The sequence below is a fragment of the Acinonyx jubatus genome, chromosome F2, assembly GCF_027475565.1.
Source record: "Acinonyx jubatus isolate Ajub_Pintada_27869175 chromosome F2, VMU_Ajub_asm_v1.0, whole genome shotgun sequence".
In the NCBI taxonomy this organism is placed as follows: domain Eukaryota; kingdom Metazoa; phylum Chordata; class Mammalia; order Carnivora; family Felidae; genus Acinonyx; species Acinonyx jubatus.
The window spans coordinates 74073161-74085465 of record NC_069394.1 but is presented as its reverse complement, the minus strand read 5'-3'; the positions used below and the strand labels follow the sequence as shown (position 1 = coordinate 74085465).

Sequence of the window (12305 nt, the reverse complement as noted above, 5' to 3'; positions counted from 1 at the left end):
AGACTTGAACCGAAACGTTGTCTCTTTCCAGATCTTCAGCCTATGGGCCTACAGACTGGAACTATACCGTTATTGCTCCTGGTTCTCTGGCCTTTGGACTGAGACTGGAACTAATCCACTGGCTCTCCCGGGTCTCTGCTTGCTGACTCACCCTGCAGATCTTGGGACTAGTCAGCATTCATAATCACATGAGCCAATTCCTTACAATAAATTTCATATATTTCAATAAATGTCATGTATATAGAAGTTATTGGTTCTGTTTCTCTGGAGAACACTAACACATCATTATAAAACAGGAACCCAAATTATATAATAACAGCTCACTAATTTAAATGTCTTACACGATAATTTTTATTGGTTTCATTTTTGTGTATACATAGAAAATGTTGAAGACTGAGTGAATTCTCTGCGCATGTTTTTAAAATAATCACAGTCAAATGTGACCACCCGTTTTAACACTTCAAAATACTCCTTTGGGATTCATGATGTAAACGAGAACGCTTTTGTGCTTACGGTTTGTGCTTTCTGCTTAAGTAAAAGGACTTCAGTTCGTCAGGTGGTTCGGCTACGACTCACGTACAGACAGATACTAAAACGCGTTTCTGAACACCATCCGAAGCTTGTTCTTTTTCCCGTGATCCCTCTCCCCCTGAGCAAGTCAGCCTCTGCGTGAGACCAGCTGCCCGGGGAGTGGGGCGCCGCGACGTTCGCATTGCAGGCTGTCAGCACCGGAGCAGGGTGAGGTGGGTGTCCGTGGAGGGGCTGCCCAGCGCAAGGTGCTGTCGCCTCGGTGGGGTGAGGGGTGCTGCCTGGGTGGGGGCCCCGGTGCCAGGGTGCCGGAGCCCGAGCAGGGTGAGGTGGCGTCCCTGCGATGGCAAGGGCAGCCGGGCTTGGGGCGTCCGGCCCAAGTGGAGGGTCTCCACTTGGCAGGAGGGCACGCTTGCAGGAGGCAGCCCCGAATGAGGTGCCGCAGCCCACGTGGGGTAAGGAAAGCATCCAAATTTCAGTGCCTGGAACCTTCAGAAGCGTCAGGGGCATGACGGTCAAAGGGACACCAAGGAACCGTTCCGGGCTAAATGAGACACACAAGATCTGTTAACTCAGTGGGATGCCTGATTGTTATTGGGATCTCTGTGCTCTAAGGGGCAAAATTGGAACGACCGGCAAAACTTGGAGGAGATGTGAGGACTGGACGGAGCTAACGCTATCAATGTGAATATTCTAATTTTAACGGCTGTATTATGGTTGTGGAGAATGCATTTTTGTGCCGGAAATAATACACTGAAGTGTTTGGGGGTGATGGAGTGTCATGTCGACCACCTTTACCCAAATGGTTGACAAAATGTTCTTTGTACTGTTCTTGCAGCTTTTCTGTAAGTTCGAGATTATTTCAAAAGAAAAACAAGAAGAATCTTTAAAGAACTTGTGTCAATCTCATTTTCTGGCATCGTGGCAACAAAGGACTGAACTGCGATAAATCGGTCTTCCTGGTTTTACTGTAATGGTTGATTTCTCCTTCCTCAGGTTTGCTCTTGTGGGTCTTCTTTCATTTTTTTGTAAAGTTTAATGGGATTTATCTTTGAAAAAGACTTAAGCCCACAGTGCTGACCTTTTTAGAAATGAAAACACTTGAGGCTTCATAATGCAAATGTGCCAAACTGTAAGTGAACAACTAATGAATACTGTGTGATTAAAAACACCTGTCAAATGCTTACAGGAAAACAATGTCAAAAGTTCTTTCTAAAAAACATTGCCGGAGCGCCTGGGTGGGTCAGTCGGTTGAGCTTCCGACTTCAGCTCAGGTCATGATCTTACCATTTGTGAGTTCAAGCCCCGCGTCGGGCTCTGTGCTCACAGCTCTGGGCCTGAAGCCTGCTTCGGGCTTTGTGTCTCCCTCTTTTTCTCTGCCCCTCCCCTGCTTGCACTCTGCCTCTCTCTCTCTCTCTCAAAAATAAACAGACATTAAAAAATATTGCAATTTTGTAGAACTGTATCTTTGGCTGACTATTTTATTAGTCTTTTGGTTGAGCTTTCAATAGGTCGGGTTCTTACTTTCCTCAAGCTTTGGCTGAAATATTGTGCGAATGCAAGGGTTAATAAAAATAAAGGAAACAAACGTTTGGAATCTGTTTCCTTGAGTGTTCCCTTGGCCAGGTTGTGCCTCTTGACTCTGTTAGTCGGACTTTCTGTGAATTCCTTTCAGTCACAACTGTGACGCCTGTATGTCTTGTCAGGGATACACACAGTCATTCAAACTTACTTAAGTTCATTTTTTTTATTAACTACCTACTTAAGTGCAAAAATTGTCACCACTCAACTTAGTTGACCTCTAAGCAGAAAAAAAAATGTTTTAAATCTTGTTGTATTCGAGGAACTCTGTACCAGGTATGAGTGAGACAAATTCAAGGGGCCACTTTCTCAGATGCATTTCATTTTCTGAAATTCAAATTTATTCAATTCCAAATATTGGAATAGTTCTTACTCTATGCCAATCACTCACCTAAGTACATTAAAAATATTAACTCATTTCATCTTTGAATAACTCCATAAGGGATTTTTAGTATTCTCATTTGATTGGTGAAGAAACTCATATACAAGAACGTAAGTAACATACCTAACCAAAGTCTCAGCTAGAAAAGAGAAAAGCCAAATTTGGAACCCAGATGGTCTGGTTCAGGAGCCCCTACCTTTCAGCACAATGCCACTCTACCGTTCTTGTTAATGAGAAATGTCCTATGTGGGTTATCTATATAAAACAGATGCTCAAGAAACCTTAAGAATCAGTTAAATCTCAGCTCAGGGTTGCAGACTGAGCACAGATAGTTGCTTCATCTCTGCCTAGAGACCTCACTGAAACTATCATAGAGGAAAACCAAGGAATAAATAACAAAGAAAATGGAAACAGATTTGTGAGTTCAACTTTCTGGAATTCAAAAAAACCAATTTAGTCAAGTTCTTTGGTCAAGGAATTCACAAGGGAAATTAGAAAATACCAGGAGACAAATGAGAATGGAAACACATCACACCAAAATGTATGAGATAAAGTGAAAACAGTACCAACAGGGAAGATTGTAGGTGTAAACATTAAGAAAGTCTCAGATCAGTAATCTAACTTTACATCTCAACTAGAGAAAGAAAAAGAAACTCAAAAGTTAGCATGAGGAAAATACTAAAGATGAGAGCATACACAAAATAGAGAATAGAAAAAACCCTGATAGGGATATCAACAAAACTAAGAATTGGATTGTTGAAAAGATCAACAAAATTTAAAAACCTTTAGCTAGATTAATTTCAAAAAAAGAAAAAATATTTAAATAACTAAAATCAGAATTGAAACCTGGGACATCACAACTAATGCCACAAAACCAAAAAGGATTGGGTCACCTGCGTGGCTCAGTTGGTTGAGCACTGATTTTGGCTCAGGTCATGACCTCACAGTTTGTGAGTTTGAACCCCATGTTGGGCTCTTGGCTGACAGCCCAGAGCCTGGAGCCTGTGTTGGATTCTGTGTCTCCCCCTGTCTCTGCCCCTCCCCCACTCCGTCTCATAAATAAATAAATAAACAAATAAATAAATAAATATTTTTAAAAACCCCAAAAAGGATTATGAGAGAATACTATGAACACTTACATGCCAACAAACTGGATAACCCATAGGAAATGGATAAATTCTTAGAAATACACAACATACTAAGACTGAATCATGAAGAAATAAAAAATTGAAACAGACTAGTAAGGAGACTAAATCTGTAATCAAAACCTACCAACAAAGAAAAGCCCAGGATCAGATGGCTTCTGGGGAATGCTACCAAACATTTAAAGAAGAATTAACACCAATCCTCAAACTCCTCTAACAAACCAAAGAGAAGGGAATACTTCCAGACTCATTCTTAAGGACAGCATTACTCCAATACCAAAGCCAAAGACACTACAGGAAAACTACAGACTATATATACAAATATTAAATCATTACCTTACACACCTGAAACTATTGTTATATGTCAATTATACCTTAATAAAAAAAACCTACAGACCAATATCCCTGATGAATACTGACGCAAAAATCCTCAACAAAATAGTACCAAACGAAACTCATCAGCATATTAAAAGGATTACACACCATGACCAAGAGAGATTTTTTTCCTGGAATGCAAGGATGCCTTGACCCTCATGTATAGGGTCAAATGATTTTCAATCAGGGTGCCAAGAACGCACAGCAGGGGAAAGGACAGTCTCTTTAACAGATGGTGCTGGAAAAACTGGATATCTACATGCAAAACTGTGAAGCCATATTCAAAAATTAACTCAAAATTAAAGACTTAAACTAGAGGCATCTGGATGGCTCAGTAGTTAAGCATCCCACTTGATTTTGGCTCAGGTCACGATCTCTCAGTGGTGGGGTTGAGCCCCACATTGGACTCTGCACTGAGCATGGAGCCTGCTTAAGATATTCTCTCTCCCTCTCCCTCTGCCCTGGCCCTGCACATATGCACGCTCTGTCTCACACAGAAAAATATTTAAACTAGTACCTACACTACAAAATTCCCGGAAGAAAACAAAGTTTTCATGACAAGGGATTTGGCAATGATTTCTTGGATATGACACCCAAAAGCATAGGCAACAAAAGCAAAGTAGACAAATGGGACTGTATCAAACTTAAAAAAAGACTGCACATCAAAGGAAACAATCAACAGTGAATAGGCAACCTATAGAATGGGAGAAAATATTTGCAAATCGCATAACTAATAATGAGTTAAATATTCAGAATACAGAAAGAACTCCTACAACCCAATAAGAACATAAATAACCTGATTAATAAATGGACAAATAACTTGCATAGATATTTCTCAAACGATACAGAAATAGCTAACCAGTGTAAAAGATGCTCAACTTCACTAATCACTAGAGAAATGCAAATCAAAACACAGTGTGGTACCACCTCACACCCGTTAGGATAGCTACTATAACAAAAAACAAATTAAAAACCCAAAACAGAAAATGTGTTGTCAAGGATGTGGAGACATTGGAACCCTTGGTGAGAACGTAAAATGGTGCAGCTGCTATGGAAAATGTAATGGAGGTTCCTCAAAAAAAGAAAAATACAAAGTTATGCCATATGATCCAGCAATCCCACTTCTGAGTATTTACCTAAAAGAATCGAGAGCCAGATCTGGAAGAGGTATTAATACTCCTGTGTTCAGTGCAGCATTATTCACAATAGTCAAAAGGTGGAGGCCACTCAAATGTTCATTGAGGGATAAATGAATAAAATGTGGTATGTACATGCAATGAAATATTCAGCCTTTAAAAGGAGAGAGATCTTGTCATACAGCACAAAGATGAAGTTTAAGGACATTATGCTAAATGGAATAAGCCAGTCACAAAGAAATACTGTAGGATTTCACTTCTATGAAGTATCTAAAGTAGTCAAACTCATAGAAACAAAGATCAGAATGGTAGTTGGCAAGGGTTAGGGATGGGGAGAATGGGGTTGTTTTTCAGTGGGTATAGTTTGTTTCGCATGACGGAAAACTTCTGGAGATCTGTTGCACAGCAAAGTGAACATACTTAACACATACTAAACTGAAAAAACAAGGTAAATAACTACAAAGTAATATAAGAGTCCTTTAGACACTGAAAAATGTGTATATATAATAATATGTTTGGGATTAACTTCAAAATAATTTGAAGGTTGGTTGGGGGAGAGAATGAAGTTATACATGAAAACTGTTGACAGTTCTTAAAGCTGAATGGATTCATTATACCATTCCCTCTACTTCTATGTTTGAAATTTACCAGAATGGATGAGTTAAAAAAAAAAAACCTCAAGATTATCAAAATGAAAAATTAAATCAATAAAAGTGCTAGATGAGAAAGTCAAAGAAATAATCCCACACTGTAAAATTAAAAAAGACTAAAAGAGCCTGTGAAAGAAAGCTAACATACAGGACCTCCAGGTCACCCAATCAATAGGAGCCCCAGAAAGAGAAACTCAACAAATGGAGGGCAGAGATAAAATACTGATACATTTTTTTTGTCCACCAGATGGACGTTATTGCACTTCCACTACTAGTAGGAATATAAATGGGTGCAATCATTCTAGGGCACCAATTTGGTAACAACTTAAAATTAAAAATTCTGGAATCTTAGGACAGAAATATCTATTTCTCTTTTATCTCTTCTCTTGGATACATACCTACAAGCTTGTTTTGATGATTGACGTATATTGCAGCAAAGAAGTCTCTGGAATACATTCAATATCCCGAGAACTGGCTGAAAACCATCTGAATTAAGATTCCGATAGTTCACATAATTATGTGAAAACGTAGACTAAGTGGAATCAAGGTGGAATCCAAGTGACTTAGACAAAGTCATACCTGAATATAGTAAATGTTCTTAAATAATTCTTCAAATGAATAATTATCAAATAAATTCTGGTTATTTAACTAAATTCAGGTGCATCCATATAATGCAACATTCATTAAAAGAAATGAAGTTATGTGCTGATATAGGAACTTCTGCCAGATATATGATAAAAATAATTTACATTTAGTATTCTCATTTGTATTTTTTAAAGATATACTTTATATAAAGAGTAGATTATGATTACATACACTTTTATGTACATGAAAAGTTTTGAATAATACAATATTAACAATACCTCTTAGGGTAGGTTCTATGTAAAGAAAAAAAGGCAGTTTACAGAACAAAATGTATGGAAGGATTCCCTTCTCTCGTTCTAAAAGTTGAACCTGCTATATAAGTGAACTATACTATTCCTGGAATGAAGTAAATTATTAATTTGGCTCCTCTTATTTTCGAAAAAATAAAGCTTTGGCCTGGCCAGGTTCTTTGTATAGTTAGATCTACACATTCACTTTTTTGAAGGAGGATGGTTAGAAAGGCCACGCCTCTGGGGATTCACGTGTACTTCTCTGATGAAGCATAATTTGACCGAATACCATTGACCAGCAGCGTACCCTGCCCTCTGGGAACCGAGGTCCAGGCGCGAGAAATCTATGCCCTTAGCGAGCCAGTCTTGGTTTGGTTGGAAAATATCCCCTGGAGAGAGAAAGGAACACCCATATATGGTCTTGAGACAGTTCCTAAGTGTTTTGCAGGAGTCCCGAAGCACTATCTTATCAAGCCCACTGATCCAGATAATGACGTTTGCAGATCTGACTGCTCACCGCCAAGAATTTCTACTTCTACGTTCTCTTGCCTGTTCACTTCATATCCACAGAGCTTGTACACCTGCACTTAGGAATGTCAGGTGAGGACATGTGATCCAGCAAACGCACAGCCAGGGTGGTTTCTCTTGCCTTATGTTTACAGCTCACAGGTGTGAGTACTCTGTAAATCCAAAGCAAATGAGGTTTAGGACAGGAGAGGCCTCCCAACTTCGTGTTTCTTTACATCCCTAATCCATACAAGTTGGCCTCTAAGGCTCACTGGCACCACGACCACTATTTAACCTATCTTTAGGTCAGTACTAAATATCCCAAGGTCCTGCATGGGTTTTGTTTCCAAGTACTACAGATGTTTTTAAATGTTTGAGGAAGACAACAGCAGTCCCCCAAATTTTAAGTGCTGTGTTTTGGCTGTATCACAGGCTCTCTAAATAGCTGTAACTTAAAGACCGCTCCAACTGAGTGGGAAACTTCACAAACGCTCACGTATTAGTTACTCCGGCACATCACCTAAAATTCACAACTGTCGTGAAGGCCATAAAGCTGTTTTCAACATCTTCCGATGTACTGAGGCACACTTTTCACAATCAACCTGTTCTTTAGTCCTAAATGACTTCAACGTTTTCACAGATGATCGCTTTTCAAACAATTCTCAGGATATTGAGTATATTCCAGAGACTTCTATGCTGCAATACTTTGATCATCAAAACAAACTTGTAGGTATTTGTGTGAAGGCCACACATTACCAGATACTGAACATTAAAATGATCTTAACTGATAAGTAAACAGCTCTTAGCAGGGGTCCCCAATGTAGAGAAATCTTAAAGTTGGGTTAGAGGACAGGTCAGGAGCTCACTACTTGGCTTCTGATCAAGAATTCCTTCACTTCTAAACCAAGAACACCAGCCTCTCTGTAAAGAAGGGATCACTCACTGCTTGCTTACCCCAGGAACCTTAACTGGACTCCCTGCTTAATTCTTCAAGTAGAATGTTTATGGCCAATGTTTATTAAAGTTACAGTTAAATTTTTTAGTTTCCCAAACTAATTAAACTACTGGAATTTGTGAGTTCATCAGCTTGGCATAATTCGTTCCTGTCAGTTCCACTCAAATCCCTTCAGTTCAAAATGTTGAGGTCTAAGAGAAGGGTTTTGAGCAGGGAGAGATTTCTATTTTAGGCATGTCCAGTTTGAGCTTGGGAGGTGCACAGGTTATCTAGCACACTACTGGATGTATGGAGCAATCTGAGCTCAAGTTCAATTTGAACGCACATAGTTAACTGAAGACAGTGGACAAGATAGTGCAGCAAAGTGAAGGTCTAAGCCCAAACCTAGAGGAAAGGCGTTAATTTCATCACTGTTATCCTAGTAAGCATAGCAAATACAATCATGATGACTTTCAGGGCATTTTGTAATTTGCAAAAATGTTTGTCAAAATATTTTTGGCAATTTTCTCTAGTAGAAAACTAGACTATTGAAGATATCCATCTGATTATAAATTTCAAAAAGCAAAAAATCTCGATACTGGAACATCAGCATTCTCCCCTGAGACACATTCAAGAAAATAAAGCACTAACAGAGCCTGATAGCTACACGTTATCCATTACTGTGCCAATAAGGGTTTGGCTAAATAAATTTGGCCTACAGGACATGCTTTTCACTCCTAAAATTAACTAGTATTTATATATAAACTACATGTCAGCATAGCTCCATGTTAAATGGTCTACGTATCAAATGAAAACTCCAAGGACTTATATATATAAAATACTTTTCTAGATATAACCTAAATGCTAACAAATACCAGGTTTACTTTTTTCAACCCGTTCTTCTAAAGTATAAAACACCTGCCTGCAAAACCGCAATGTTCCCAAAACATCGGTTTACTCTTTAGCCTGGTCTTCAGGAGGAATAACATTAACTGGCAGAACTTACTGTTCCCCATGTTACCTACCCACCAGAATACATTAGGTTCTCAAGTCATAGCTGCATCCCAGAAACTTTAGATTTGCAGCACCCGGTGATACATCAATTTAGAATTTGGGGGTAGGATCCAGACACATCCTTTGAAAAAGCTCCAATATGCGGCCATAGGTTCGTCAATCCTGAAGACTTCACGCGTTGCGTGAATACAACTCAGTTCTCAAGTGATGTCAAGTGCGAACGGCTTCAGTGGCCTCTAAGAGACCTAATGAGAACAAGCGAGACCACCCCAGGGCATTCACCTAATTTTGACCAGTCTACCTGCAAGATCGACTAAACTGCGTGGCACAAACGCATATTCCTAAAATCTGATGGCATTACGAATGAAAGTCAACGAGATTTAACTGATAAACAATTTATTAAAAGGCCGATTTAAGCATCTGCAATGGTGACTTCCACCTCAACTCCTGGCTCAATACTGATGGAAGTAATCTGTTTAACAATCTCAGACGGACTGTGCAAATCAATGAGCCGCTTGTGGATCCTCATCTGAAAACGATCCCAAGTCTTAGAACCTTCACCACAAGGAGTTTTTCTTGTAGTGATTCTCAGAGTCTGCAACAAAAGACAAAGGAAACCAAGCATTTATGGCTTTACGCTGCTCTCTAGAACATCCGGAAGACCATCACGCCCATTCCCTGGGATTACTCCCCGGAGCATCACTCCTCTCCTGGCACCAACTTGCAAGGGCAAGTCCGTGTCCACTCAGCCCGCACGGTGTCCTTACGAGCGCCGCACCCACCCAGGAACAGAAGAGCAAAACTTCCACAGCTACCTGTAAACACCCAGTACTCAACGGGAACAAACTCTAACCGCTTTTCTTTCGGGTTGTGTGGTTTTCCCACCCCTCTGACTCATTTCACCTTGGTGGGCATCCGAACCGGTCCTTTCACTTTGAGATTCTTTTCCTTGGCGCCTCTGATCAAGTCGGCACACACTACAGGGAAATAAAAGCATCTTTCAGTTCGTCCAAAACAGCCGAAGCAGCCCTAAGAAATCTGAACTGATGCTGGCTCAGAATAGCGTATAAAACTATCATCATAACTCAACACACTTATTGTCTCCTCATCGCCAACAAGGATTTAAGAGGCACCAACAGTTAAGGGGGGGATGCTTCTCATTTTCCCTTTCTACGTTAAACAACTTGTCACTTGACTTTTCCGAGTCGATCCTGTACAGCAACAAGTCAAATTCATCGTTTTTTATTTACTTATTTATTTTTTTGCCCAAAGCCACCGTACTGACCCTTCTCCAAAGATTTTACGTTGCGGCTGGTTAGAGTGATTCTAATTCGGTGAATCGCCACCTCCGGTTCCACGGGGGTCTTCCCGGTGTCTTTAAAAGCCTAGCATTACACAGATGAACACAGGTTTTTTAAAAGCCTAGAAACTCGCTTCATCGCGTCTCCCCAGGCTCCTCCACCACTTCAGGAGCCCCTTTTTCGGGTAAGCGAGGCTCGCGCCTTCGCCGCTTCCGCCCAGCCCGGCAAGCGTCCCAGGAAGGGACCAAGTCCCGCCACGTTCCGAACCGCGCGGCGCCGCCCCCCCGTCTCACCATGGCTGCGGTGCGGCTTCCTGACCGACTTGTTCCTCGGCGAGAGCGAACAGCGGTGAGTCAGGAGCAGGCGCGGGAGCCTCCAAAGCACCGCTCCGGCTGCGACCGCGTCTTCCTCAAAGAGAAAGGCCTGCGGCCTGCGCGGCACTTATATAGCTGCGCTCACGTCTGCATCCGGGTCCCGCACGCGTCTCCGCACTGCCCCGGAAGAGGAACGGGCTACGGCGGCGGCTGCGCGAGCCGGGGCTGGAGCGCCCGACGAGCTGGCGGGAAAGGTGCGGCTGCGGGCGCCCCCTATCGGCCGGGAGGAGTCAGAGCCCCGCGAGGTGGCGTCCACGCCAGCGCAGTCACCACCGCGGTCCTTTAACCGCCTGGGAGAGATGACCGGGAGATTGCGATCTAAAACCTGAGAAACTTCTCTGCCGGGCGCCCCTGCCCCTGGTCTCTGCAAAATCAAAACGACTTCTGTGGTTTTTACAGCGCAAATGTTTCTTCCCATACAAACCGAATCACTCGTTCTCTGAGCAGGTGGGTAACATCTCTGAGTTTAACTCACCTGGATATTGGGAAAAATGACTGACAAGCTGGGCGTGTTGTTTTTAAAGTGAGTAGGCAGTTGTTTTCATAGCCTGAAATACCTTTTCGTGATACTTTGCCTTCTGGCTTCGCAGACCGGTAGAAGCATGTAATCCGTTTCTAGAAAGCATCTGAACTTGGGTTCTTTCCCTCCGGGAACGTGATGCCTGGCTGCTGGGATTATCCTGGAGCGTGTTGTGCCTCCAGAGGCCCATCCTGGCGACCCAGGCTCTCTCCCTAACTCTAAACATGTATCCCCTCTCTGTTCGGATAAGGTAACATCGGAAAAGACCCTTCGAGATCGCCTGAGTGTATGGGACAAAGTACAGTGGAAAAACTTAAGAGCGGTCAACTGACTTGGGTAGCCAGGAGAGAGAGCATAACGAGGACACATGTACTGAAAAATGGCAGAGTGGTTAAGTAGAACGACATAGGGACGGTGGGTTTTGGTGCAGGACAGAAGGAAGGGTAAATAACCTCGTTATTTTACAGGTGAACTGTTGGGTGCGTGAGACTTCTTTGCTCCGACACACTGAACTGGTGGGCAGAGCTCTGACCCCTCCAGCTAGGGCTCCTTCTTGAGCCCTTCTCTTCTGTTCCTTGAAGGGAAATGATGTTTGAAACTTTCATGAAATAACAGCATTAACTTACTTATTTGGTGATAACTGGGCAGAGCTACTAGCTGGCTTTTTTTGACTCACAAAAATATGTATACTAGGTTTTTCTGCCATTTAACAGTTAATTTCAGTGTTAAAATTTGTACCTTTCTAGTTCATTTTATTCCAAAATGGCATCCATTGGCTGTAAAAAAACCAAACAAACAAACAAACAAAAACATATCCGTAGAATTTACAGCAGAAAATCTGAAAGCCAGAATTCTTAGTTTACTAGCTGTAATCTAAATGAGACTTCATAACTTAGGGTTTGACTGTGATGGCGACCAGTAGGAATGCTTAAGTGTATTTGTGATTTTTTTTTTAGGAACAAATCTGGTCCATCTATTCTTAG

At 41.6% G+C, this 12305-nt stretch overlaps 1 protein-coding gene, 1 long non-coding RNA gene and 1 other non-coding gene across 3 annotated transcripts; all 3 read right to left on the bottom strand.

Annotated features, from left to right (window-relative positions):
• Window positions 1-333: 333 nt before the first annotated feature.
• Window positions 334-6189, bottom strand: LOC106982529 (uncharacterized). Its single transcript, XR_001431372.3, has 2 exons — window positions 1816-6189; window positions 334-1072 (listed from the first exon to the last, which is right to left on the bottom strand). It is a non-coding gene; the product is annotated as an uncharacterized LOC106982529 (long non-coding RNA).
• Window positions 6190-9506: 3317 nt separating this feature from the next.
• Window positions 9507-10879, bottom strand: RPS20 (ribosomal protein S20). The gene is made up of 4 exons (XM_015080700.3): window positions 10722-10879; window positions 10413-10512; window positions 10031-10104; window positions 9507-9722 (listed from the first exon to the last, which is right to left on the bottom strand). The coding sequence occupies exons 1-4, from the start codon at window positions 10722-10724 to the stop codon at window positions 9540-9542; spliced, it is 360 nt and encodes a 119-aa protein (XP_014936186.1). The 5' UTR covers window positions 10725-10879; the 3' UTR covers window positions 9507-9539.
• Window positions 10175-10241, bottom strand: LOC113594774 (small nucleolar RNA U54). Its single transcript, XR_003415217.1, has one exon. It is a non-coding gene; the product is annotated as a small nucleolar RNA U54 (small nucleolar RNA).
• Window positions 10880-12305: the final 1426 nt, after the last annotated feature.

Bases quoted from the DNA above. Each gene is read 5' to 3' on its own strand.
- RPS20 (XM_015080700.3), bottom strand. The intron at 10,105-10,412 runs GTCAGTACGGTG...ATTTCCCTGTAG, and splicing joins CGTAAAATCTTTGGAGAAGG to TGTGTGCCGACTTGATCAGA. The intron at 9,723-10,030 runs GTGAAATGAGTC...CTTTTGTTGCAG, and splicing joins CGGTTCGGATGCCCACCAAG to ACTCTGAGAATCACTACAAG.